General features: G+C 39.6%; 2 protein-coding genes across 3 annotated transcripts in view; one reads left to right on the forward strand and one right to left on the reverse strand.

Annotated features, from left to right (window-relative positions):
• The window catches only part of ATAD1 (ATPase family AAA domain containing 1), a 38318-nt gene extending 34779 nt beyond the window's left edge, over positions 1–3539 (forward strand). The window contains exon 10 of one of the 2 annotated variants that reach the window (XM_080688669.1): positions 744–3539. In XM_080688669.1, coding sequence (XP_080544795.1) covers positions 744–864 — 121 coding nt within the window. In that variant the 3' untranslated portion in view covers positions 865–3539. The remainder of the gene's footprint in view (positions 1–743) is intronic. The other variant, XM_080688670.1, reaches the window with a different exon arrangement.
• Positions 3540–4734: 1195 nt separating this feature from the next.
• PAPSS2 (3'-phosphoadenosine 5'-phosphosulfate synthase 2) overlaps positions 4735–12095 on the reverse strand; it is a 75053-nt gene continuing 67692 nt past the window's right edge. Inside the window, exons 9-12 of the mRNA XM_080688668.1 lie at positions 10360–10495; positions 9052–9320; positions 7793–8022; positions 4735–6548 (exon numbers count right to left, since the gene is read on the reverse strand). Of these exons, the coding sequence (XP_080544794.1) occupies positions 6407–6548; positions 7793–8022; positions 9052–9320; positions 10360–10495 (777 nt within the window). The 3' untranslated portion in view covers positions 4735–6406. The remainder of the gene's footprint in view (positions 6549–7792; positions 8023–9051; positions 9321–10359; positions 10496–12095) is intronic.

The following is a 12095-nucleotide window of genomic DNA, read 5'->3' on the forward strand; positions in this document are numbered from 1 at the left end:
CCAAAGATTTTTATTCTTGTAAATAAGATTAAGAGGAGAAAAAGAAAATAACTTAGGAGTAAATTTTGCTTAAATAAAATTACATTAATAATGAAAGTTTTTCTGCTGTCCTCAAAGCCGTGAAAATTTTAATATTTCAATGTGAAAAATCTGACCAATAGACTTGGATTATCTTAAAATTTTCCCCAAATGGTTTTTCTTAAGTGTCCATAAATTACAAAGGAGACATTATATACTGTGTTTTTCTTACTATTGAAGTTAGGAGGACTTAGATTAGTTGGTTTTTATTAATAGCAAAGAATTTTATTTTAGTTTGTCAAAAGCTAAACATATACATGAATTATATCTGTAAGAAAGCTACTTTTTAATTTTAGTTTTGATGGGAATAAGTTTGACTCCTTGATTGGAATTAATGTTTCCACTTAGGTAAATTGGCACACCTTTATAGAACATTTTCACTGTATGCTAATATTCTCTTAGTGTGAAGTATTTGATTTTAGTTACCACAGCTATAATGTTTATAGCCAGCCATTTTAGCTTTCTACCTTTTAGCAGTCAGTGCTTTTTAAAAAAGAGATTTGTAATGCATAGACAGCTCCTGAAAAAGTTCGCATGAATTTTTAATTGTGTTTGTTTTTGGGGTCTTGGTTGGGAAAGAGATTATTTTTTAATCATGGTAAATCTTTTAGGAAGGTATATTCTAAAGTTTTTTAATATCTGGTGGGTTTGTATTTGCATTTTAGCCATGATGAAGATGAAATTCGGCCTGTGCAACAACAGGACCTGCATCGGGCAATTGAAAAGATGAAGAAATCAAAGGATGCAGCGTTTCAGAATGTTTTAACACATGTTTGTTTAGATTAAGAGTAAACGTCATTTGTGCAGGTCAGTGCAGCCTGGTTTGGTGTGCCCTATTATCATTAGTGGAAATAGAATGGAAGGAGTGGTGTTCTTACACAGTGAGGGAGAGTTGAATGACACTGGTTTTATACTCTGAATTCTAAGTTATTGAGACATGGTTGTTATATAAATGGTATTGCCACTTGTCAGAAATCATGAGGAGGAACAATTTAATCCAGCCTGCGTGTGGGTGCTTGTGTTTGGCCTCTTTAGCCATATGTTGCAGCCTTATAACATCTAAGCTTGTCTTAAAGTGACAGGTGAGTCATTGAATCATTGGTGAGAAATGGAGATGTGGTTAAGTGCTGCTTTCTAGATATGTGAGCGTGTGTGTGTATTGAATGTATATAGTCACACATTTTATATTGACATTCTGTAGATATGTTTGAATACAGAAACTTTTTTTTACCCCCAACTACTGAATCAAAAAGTACTAAATGCTATATAGCGAAACTAAGATTGAGGGTTGTGTCTATAAGGTACAGTGATTCAGCCATTTTCAGTTGTCACTTGTTTCAGCTTTTTTAAAGTTGAGCATTCTCTGAAGTTGAACAGTTGGAGTCAACCACATCTGAATACTTAGATGTGGCTCAATTATTATGGTTGTCAGGATAATCGTATAATAATACTTGTTCAGAGATCAGCATTGAATGGTTTTCAGGCAGTTGCGTGATCAACACCAGTTTCACCTTTCCACAAGCATACTAGAGACATTTATAAATTGATATACGTAAAAGTGATTGAAAGCCATTCAAAAGAATAGCTTAGAAAAACCTCAGTGCCATACAATACATGTATGTGACTTTCCCTTTCTTAATCTAATGTTGCCTAGTTCTGTTGTAACCATAGTTTTTTAATGTTATTTTAAAGTTATGTGTTCTTTATTTATGGTCAAATATAATTTGGTCATCAAAAATAAAATGATAATTTAAAACTAGTAGCTGTTACTAAATATGCTAAAAAATGCTCATTTTATAACTGAAATTTAAAAAGTTTTCTTAGCATATTATAAATTGTGCCCCAGTTAGTACACATATACACATCAAAATTCCCATATTGAATCTGCAGTCACTGAGGCTGTGTGTGCTAACATGTCAGTGAAACATTTTTTTTGTCCACAATTTCACTAATTAGAATTCTGTTACGGCACTTAAAACACACAGCATGAGGAGCGTGGCACACTGTGACAGAGGAACCTTCTGAATCATCAGAAAAATTAAATTATGCTCTTTATGTTTTTGTTTTTATTGTATTTCTTTGAAAACTCAATCTTTATTTGTGCGTTATTGGAGTAACTTTGTGATAAGTCTCTCATTAGAACCTGCTGAATAGTTGGTTCTTCAGTTGTGCTTTGGTGGGTGGGGTTGAAGTTCTAGGATAACACTTTGGATAACAAAAATCAAGTTTTGAAAAATTGTGAAGATGATTGAAAAATTGAATGCAAAACACAAGATACCAAAAAAATATAGTCTCCATTTTTAATAATTATACTATTATTTTATAAATGTGTAATAAAGAGGTCCCTCTTAATTGATTTTTCTCTACTTATGGCTGGTCTTTTTCAGTTACGTAAAATTTTCTGGGGTGGTTTTGGTTTATAAAACGTGCCCTTGGACTGGTTTTATCTTGCTGTGTAGCATTCACACTTCTGTAGCTTACACACTAATTCATACTAGTATTTAGTAAGAATTTCAGTAATCATTTATTTTAATCTTATGACTTATTGATAAAAAATAAGGTCTGATATATACCTTCTCAGGTCCTTTCTTTTTATCTTCTCTTAAATTCAGACTATCCAATAGTAGTTATTAAATTTATCATAGTTTTAATCATCAAATGAAGTTAGAAAAATACACTAATCCCAGCAATTATGACTCATTGAGGCATCTTAATGCCTTAAAGTAATTGAGGAAACTTTATTATTATTATTCTTATTATGCTTAGAGTTTCTGACTTGAGAAAATGCTTTTTCCCTAAGTAATAAACATTGGGAAAGGCCTCCTTCTTTTTAAAGTATAGTTGAGATGCAATACTATGAATTTCAGGTGTACAACACAGTTATTTAACATTTATATACGTTATGAATTGATCACCATGACAAATCTAGTAACCATCTGTCACTGTACAGTTATTGCAATAGTCTGCATTCCCTTGTGCTGTACATTATATCCCCATAACTTATTTATTTATAATTGGGAGTTTGTACCTCTTATTCCCCTTCACATTTTCCCTCCCCCTCTCAAAAGTTAAAGCTCTCCTTACATGTGTGGGTGAAAATTCTAAGACATGTTCATGTAATTGTATTAAGATGTAGAGCAAGTAGATGCAAATGAGATCAAAGCTACAAGAAACCATTTAACAATGAAAGTAAAACAAAATATCCTCAGTAACATTGGTGTAAAATTTACACTATTATAACTCAACTAGAGGCCTAATGCATGAAATTCGTGCAAGGGGCTCGGCCCTCGCAGCCGGAGTGCCCGGCTTCAACTGGACTGTAGCTCTGCTGTTCAGCCGTCAGGTCTAATTAGCATATTATGCTTTTATTATTATAGTTCATAAAGGTCTCATTACTGAAACACTGAACCGGGAATGTTTTTGTGATTGTCTAATATTTAGTTATAAATCTGCTTGAGCACACGTTCGTTGTAAGCTTTTGTGCTTTGAAATACAGTTGCAATGAATGTGAATTCTGGTGTGGGCACCAAGGACACAGGTTGTGAAGCATGGCAGCTCAGTTTTAAAACTCAAGCCAAGCATATTGAAATAATTACTGTCATGCAAAACTTGGAACTGAAATGGAACACAATGGTGTGTGCCTCACTAGCTAACGCTGCACTATTGTTCCTTCAAACCTTCAGATATAAGAACAGTTGATTGATCTGGTGACCATCTCATTTCCTGATTACCTACTGTGCTTGACCTAAAAGTCAGGTGATAGAAAGGAGGAAGATGAGGAAAAACAAACTCTGCTGTTCTCAAGTAGCCAAGAGTTGTTTCTTCTTACAAGGAATATGGTTGGAAAGAAATCTTGTGGCCTGATTCAAGTGTTGATAACATTTTTAAGTCCATCAATATCTGACTGAATGATTTATACATGCCTTTCCAGGACTGTATTTCACACTACCCTGTACAGTTTGGTATACTCCCTCGGCACCACTTACATCTTCATGAACTTACACATTTCCTGCCCTACTTTGTCCTACTAATTGTTACTAGGAGCCAACAAGTAGGGATCTGGAAGGAAAAGGGAGGGGTGACAAGTGGTAGCTTTGAGTTGGCTATTACACCAGTTTTTATTGGAGTGAGGACCAGCAGCAGTCATTTTCATTAAGCCTTCAGGACAGAAAGGAGGCTGGGGGCTCAAGGAGGAAGGAAACCAAAATGCAAGCCTTCCTGGAGGCCCCTGAACGAATGGGTGGAAGCAGGCATCCTTTTTGCATACAGAAGTAGCAATTGCTGAGGTTAGTGGGGGTTATGGGAGTTACTGCAGACAACACACAACTGCTTCCAACCCCACTGGTAAAACTCCTTGCGGCACTTTGAGAAAAAGGGAGCAAGTTAAAAAAAATTTCAGTTCGGATCCTCAGGCAATGAAATCCTGGGGAGAGGTCCCTAAGGAACCCAGTCACCTCTGAAAACATCACTAGTGCTTGTGTCACTCCCATCTAGAGCAGTTCTTGAAATGACGTGGGTAAGGGCTAACAGCCTCATAATTATGGTCTGAAAGAGTTGCTGCAGTTTCCAGTTATTTGAAGTCACCAAGACCTCAACAGTCATGTGGTCAACCCACACTGAGTGTTAAACAGGCAGAGAAGCCCCGGCGTTCATTTTCAGAAATTTATTAACATGAGGACAAGCATCAGTTGTACATACAAATAGTTATTTGCACTGTGTGGTATTAGAGCAGAAGAATTGTTATAAATATATTTAAAAATCACAAACTATATGGGTTAAGGCACTATATCCTGTCTCATGTTTTCAATAAATATGCTGTTTTTTAAAAAGGCAATTATGAGTACCTCTAATTAAATGAATACAGGCACTCTATTATTAAAGACAGTTGGTTACACTTTGCTGTGACCATTGTATATTATTCTCAAAAGAAATTTCATTAGCTAAGATTAGCATTTAAGAAAACAACACAGAATATTTTAAAAAATCACAGTTTTCTCTTTCCAGTTTAAGTCTCTTCCAGAGAGACCCATGTACAAAAGGTACTGTTTCTTCATATATCCCTTAGCACAAGGAATTACACATAAAGTATAAAAAGATTGCCTCCCAGGAAGTAAAGCCATCAGAGAGACTGGATTTCTCAGAACCAGCAATAAGTCTTTGGAAAAAGTTTTTTGTTTTTTTTTTTAACTGCAATAAAATCAGCTGAGTTTTAAAAACTCAACCTTTCAGCATCCAAGAAGGCTGCTTTGTAAGTGCCCTCTATTTAAGGAGCTTTACTAAGCAGTTGAGGGGATCAGACCTGGCTTCTGTGTTGTACAGTATAGACCGAGTTCAGAGAGGGAATCACGTGGCCTGGGTGCTCATTCAGTACCACCAGTATTTCCTAATTATGCCAATTTTCTGGTTTTGCTGCCATGCTCAGCAGCTCACCAAGCATGTGCTCATGCTTTGTCTTAATTTGGTCACCTGTCAGGGTTGCATTAGATGGTTGCTGTGGTCTTTTCCGGTTTTAGCAGCTCACTAATGGCATCAATGGTTTTCAGTTATAGCAGCTGCTGCTGCTGCAGTATAAAGGCATCGCCTCTTCATAGAGGAGAAAAAGTAACTTTCCACAATATTTTCTGGGTGGAAATCTCATCAAAGCATTCTATGCTATTTAATAACAAGACACTGTTTCACTGTAGTTATATTATTCATGGAAGTGCATTAAGACTTCTCTTATTAGTTAATAGAACTTTGATGGCAGAAGTAGGTTGCATAGATCTCTGAGAGTAAATTCACATTTTTACACATTCTCCAGTCAGATTATACTTCAGCACCTAAGAGATTGGACAGTAGGGCTGTATACAACGTGAGAAGAAATATTAGGAAGAATCTTGATGTGAGCCACACCTCATTCAGGGTGAGAAATTATTTTGTTAGTTGTATTGAAGAGGCTGCCCATTTGATTTATTCTTGTAACATTGGTAGAGGGTAGGTTGGTAAAACTTAAGCTGGAAAATATGCTTTCCTTTTTGGCAAGTAAACTAGACACATGGTCAGAGCTTTAAGAAATCTAGGACCTACCTGTTCAGATGCAGTAGACAATACAATTAACTTCATTCTAAAATGATGATAATATTTCTGTTAACCTGCTAAGATTTGGTCTTCAGTTTGACTTATTTCTTATATATTGAAGTTGACTCTAAATTTTAGACACAATTGTTATTACCTCATTATAAAACCCTAAAATCAGTCATTGAGAAACAATTGGATTCAAAGCATCTAATCACAAAAATAGGAAAGGGAATAAAAAAGCACTTGAGAAAGAAACTGGAGCCGAAGGCATTTAGCTGCTCTTCTCCAGGGACCTGTAGTAATCTGTCAGGACTTTCCACGCTTTGGGGGCCATGAAGCCGTCTGGGGGATTCTCTCCTTCCCGGGCCAGCTTCCTCATGCGGGTTCCTGAGATGAAGTCAAACTCGTTGTGCCTGTCACAGGGTAGGAACAAAGAACTCCATGTACGTAAATAACATCTTCCTTAAAGATTCCTGGAGTAGCTTAAGGGTTCTGAGACCACATTTTTTTTTTCCTTCTGTAAAATGCTACACCTTCTAAAATGGCAATTCGTTAATTCTTCAGTTCAGTAAAGGAACTTGCAGAAGGGGACATAATGCAGCTATCCATTCAATATGTACTGTGTCTACTCTGTTCATGGAAGTGTCTTGTGTTGCTCTGCCTACTTCTGTGTGCTCTGAGTATGATTAGTGCATCATAATGCTCATTAAAAGATTTTTCTGGTCCAGCCAGCGTGGTTCAGTGGTTGAGTATCGACCTATGAACCAGGAGGTCATGGTTCGATTCCCAGTCAGGGCACATGCCTGGGTTTCGGGCTCGATCCCCAGTGTGGGGCATGCAGGAGGCGGCTGATCAATGATTCTCATCATTGATGTCTCTCTCTCGCTCTCTCTCTCTTCCTTCATCTCTGAAATCAATAAAAAGAAAAAAAAAGATTTTTCTGGCCCAGCTGGTTGAGCGTCGACCTATGAACCAAGAGTTCCCTGGTTTGATTCCTGGTCAAGGGCAAGTGCCTGGGTTGTAGGCTCCATCCCCTGTGGGGGGCATGCAGGAGGCAGCAGATCAATGATTCCCATCATTGATGTTTCTATTTCTCTCTCCCTCTCCTTTCCTCTCTGAAATCAATAAAAAATACATTTAAAAAATATAAAATAAAGTATTTTTAAAAAAAGAAAAAGAATTGAGGGTCAGATAAAGAACTTCACAGAAAAGAAAAAGCTAAAGGAGTTCATCACCACCAAACCAATATTACGTGAAATGTTGAAAGGTATTCTTTAAGAAGAGGAAAAAGAAGATATAAAAAAAATATGAACAATAAAATGGCAACAAATACATAGCTATGAATAATTGAATCTAAAAATAAAAATAAATGAACAAGCAATCTAATGAACAGAAGAAACTGGTGAATAACAGAATCAGAGGCATGGAAGCATGGAACACACTGACAAATCTAAGAGGGAAGTGGGGAGGGGAAGCAGGAAGAGATTAACCAAAGATCTTACCTATGGACATAAACAGGGTGGTGAAGGCTAGGGGCAGGGTGGGAACAGGGAGGGGTGGGGGGTGGGGGGGGGAGGAGAGTAAAAAGGGGGACATTTGAAATACTTTCAATAATAAAGATTAAAAACAAAAAATGCATTTTCCTTTAAAGACCTACCTTTTGGGATCATAGAAGTCCATGGCTTTTTTGGCTTTGTTGTAGGCAGCTACTCGGAATGGAATGATTTCCACAGAGGTGAGGCCAGGGGCCATGCTCAGGACCTTGCCTCCGTGAGTGGGTTCATACAGGTCTTTCTTGGTCTCGGGGTGGGGCATTCCTGCAGGGTCCCGGCCCACAATGTAGAAGTTGGCCCCCGCAATCATCCGGGCCCTGCAGTGCCACTGGACCTAGGAAACATAATGTAAGGGAGAGGCTGGTTATCCTTGGCCAATTCTGTGGGTCCCTTTTACACACCTTTATTCTGTTTTAAAAGTAATTCAGTAATGTTGGCCAACTAATAATTGCAAGAAAGTCAGTGAGGTGTCCAAGACTCTACTCTCTCTTTATCTGCTTGGTTATGTTGGGTGGGACGGGAGCTTTAAAAATAAGAATCCCCCTCTTAGAACCTGAGATTATATTTCCTCATCTCTCTAAGGCTAGCAGACCAGGAACACTCAGATCTCACTGCTTTACAGAACTGTGAGGATTTTACCCTCTAGTCCTTCTCTATTCAGAATAAAACAGTTTAAAAAAAATTACAAGTTCCAGTGTCTCTTTTCTGACTGTCAAGAATGAGCCAATTACCTTTCATATGCATTGACTCTAGTTCAACACAGCAATGGGATTTCAAAATGAACTGTCCTCTTTAAAGCTCAGATAGAAACATAGAGGGTGGAGAGGAGAACTAGGAGGCCTGGAGCTTTGATCTGGTTAAAGAGAATTAATTTGTTAAACTCTGGGACATTCCAAAGGGTTGAGATCCTTTCAATTCATCATACTTCCCGAAAACTTGTTGAAATCCACTACACCAGTGGTGCCGTGAGACAGAGGTCCCTGATAAGCTCGCTGTATGATGGGCATATTCTCCGTGTGTTTCTAATATAGCTCACAGAGCATGGAGACTCAGAGTCACTGGAACTTCAGAAACCGGATATTGGGTTAGACACAACTTACCCTATAACCCAGTTAAGTTGCACGATCTACCTCATTTAAACACCAACTTCCATATTCTCAAAGGTGGTGTATGACAGGTTTGATTTGATGTTTCTAGCACTTTCATAAGCACTACATGGAAACAGGTCAGTTGGATAAAGAGAGATCAGAAGATTTTAGAATCTGCTCATGACGAAGTAAGATCACAGAGACTCCTTTGCTCTTTAAGTCAAGTTTGAGCCTGTACTTCTGAGTCCCATGGCCCAGCTCAGGGTACCGCTCACCTCTGTGGGGCCAGCATACAGCATGGGAGATGGGAAGATGGCGACGATGGTTGACTTGGGATCCAGGACCCCTTCCTCGAGCACAGCTGCATGCTGCTTCATCCGCCAGTCCAGGGGCACGTCGTCATCCTTGGTCCAGCCGCCCAGAGGGTGGAGCAGGAGGACCGGGTGCTTGTAGTCCCTCTGTAGGAGGCGGCGGCGGGTGTCCTGCATCAACAGAGCGTGGCCATTGTGCACAGGATTGCGCAGCTGGAAGGCAAACACCGCATCTGGGCAAGAAAACAAAGGCCAAGGTCAGAGAAATGCACAGTGTGGCTTGTCTGCAGGAACAGAAAGATGCAGCTGTGTGTACTGTTCAGTGCAATCATTATAGCTACTTGTTTTTTATAATCAGCTGGAGAATCCACCTGGCCTCTAGGGGTGTTACTCCAAAGGTACCAAGGTCAGACTGTTTACACAGGGACAGGGCGCAGAGGCAGGAAGCCTGAGAGGGAGAGCCTGATGCAGAAATGAAAGCGTTTGTTGGCAGGACCTTTGCAGCAAACCAGGCTCAGGCAGGTGCCCACAGCAGTCATCAGTCCCTGCTCCAGTCTCACTTCCCCAGCCGGGGAGGGGGTGGGGGGCGTGGAGGGCGGGCCGCGAATAATGAGGGACATTTCCTGGGGCCCCTGCAAGATCTCAACAATCTAGCAATATAATTTCAAATTTTCTCTTTACGGGAATCGTCAAAACTCCACTTAGTGATGGATACCTGAGAGCCTTACTTATTCTTTCTGGTTATGAAAAAATATGTAGCCATTATGGAAAAGTTGGGAAATACAGAAAAGTCAAAAATATAAAAATCACCCATAACCTTATTATTTTTTCTCCCTCTTTTTCAAAATATGTGATGTGAAAATCTTCCCTCCCCTGGTCCAATTCCACCCCCAGAGGCAGCTGCTGTTGTCAGCAGGCAGCCTGGTGCTTGCTGCCAGACTGCTGCTTCCAGACACAGAAAGAGCTTCGGGTTTTAAAAACAATCATCATATCTTATTTTGTTTTTCAGAATTGTTACATGGTTCTGCAAGTTGCTTTTTCGCTTAATAAATACACTTTTGACATCTTTCCGTGTCGGTGCATATTTTTAACTGCTGGATAGTGTTCCAGTGTATGGATGTAGTTCAACTTTGTAAACTGTTTCTGTATCAGTAGACATATCAGTAGATGTTTCCAGCTTTTTAAAACTATAAACGTGCTGATGCTGATACCCTTAATTCGGTAATCAGAGGGTGGTAAGGAGTAGAAATGCATCCGAGCCAGCCTACGTACCAGCATTCATCTCTTTACATTTCTGCTTGAGCTCCAGAGGTGTTAGGCGGTATTGGTCCAGCCCGTCGTTCCACTTTATTCTCTCCAGCACCTGAAGGTCTCCACCAACCAGCCAATCCCCACTTTCCATCACCATCTAGAAAGACGATTATTAGAATTAGTCATTAATATGGACTTCTGTTTACCTGAAAATTTTTCTCTTCGTGGATCAATCTTGGGTTAGCATTGACTACCTTGAACGCTTCAGCATGTCTAGCATGGTATTTATCAAACTTGTGGGTCTCTCAATCCCTTTCTACTCTGAAAACTTACTGAGAACCCCCAAAGGGCTTCTGTTTATTTGAGTTATATCTAGCATTATTGTCCATATTAGAAATTCAAACAGAAACAAAATAGACAGACCCAGAGGGCTACGATGACATGGGACAAGGCCAAGCACAGAAGAGACGGACTGGTCAGCTCTAGGCCAAGAGCCAGGTCTCCACACGACCATAGTCCTGTAGAACCAAGGTGCCTGAATTTGAACCTGGCCTTCCAGATTGTTATCAAAGCATAGTTGTCAAGGTAGAAAGATAAAAATATTTAAATTTATTGAATATGTAACTTTTAAAGGTGGTATGTGGGTTTCTTTTGTATTTCTCCTGTGGGATCCACAACTGTGAGGTGTGAGAGTGGTGTGAGGAATGGTGAAAGTAATGAAAAAGAAAACCATGATAGTGTTGGATGAAAGGAGCGAAGGTTAGCACTCCCTTCGACAGGGATGGACAGCTGAGGCCCTTGGGCCTGACAACAGGCATGGTTAAGGCAGCTCCCCTTGCTTTGTGGCATCTAACCATGGTTTTTACATTGTATATCTTAAACTTACACAGTTATATGTCAATTACATCTCAATAAACTCACAAAAAAGAAAAAAATGACAATCTTTGTTGTTTCAATAAACAAATTACTGCAATAAAACCAATGCCAACTTAGAGCAAGTGTCCATCCTCAAGCATTGAGACAAACATAGACGTTCCTCAATCAAATAATGGTCTCACAGTCCTTCCTCTGATCAAATCCCATACCTGCCTTTTGCACTACTCAAGGTCACTGTGGCCACTGAAATGTCAGCAGAGAAGAGGGAAGCAGGAGTAGGGGAGAGAGAAGTACCTGGTCAGAAGACACCAAGGAGGGGATGGCACTCCTCTGGCTCACACTCCCTGTCACTACCAGATACTGGGTTTACAATGACTTGCATTCCATGGGGGGGTGGGAAGGGGTGCAGGGGAGTCAGGGAATGTGGGGTTAGAATAGAACCATGATTCTCAACAATGAGTGGTTTTGACAATATCTGAAGACAATTTTAATTGTCACAACTGGGATGGGGAGGTTGTGCTATTGGCATCTAGTATGTAGAGGCCAGAGTTGCTACTCAATATCCTACATTGCACAGGACAGCCCCACAACAAATAATATCCAGCCCAAATGTCAATAGTGCTGTGGCTGAGAAGCCCTGGGTAGAGAGGGGGATTGTGCAAAGGATTTGGTTATGTTTTCATGGCCCCTAAACGCTGTGCTCAGGAAAATCACTTAGGAATATTTTCAAATGCCTATACCTATACATTTACTTTCCCCTCATTGGATAAACTTTTGAAAGATTTAAGACCCCCCAGATCCCTGGGAGTGTAGTAATTCATTCTGGACGCTAGGGGTCCACCCTATACTGATTCTATCCATAAGGGGGCATTGAACCAATT

Source organism: Plecotus auritus (genome assembly GCF_963455305.1).
Source record: "Plecotus auritus genome assembly, chromosome: 9".
NCBI lineage: Eukaryota > Metazoa > Chordata > Mammalia > Chiroptera > Vespertilionidae > Plecotus > Plecotus auritus.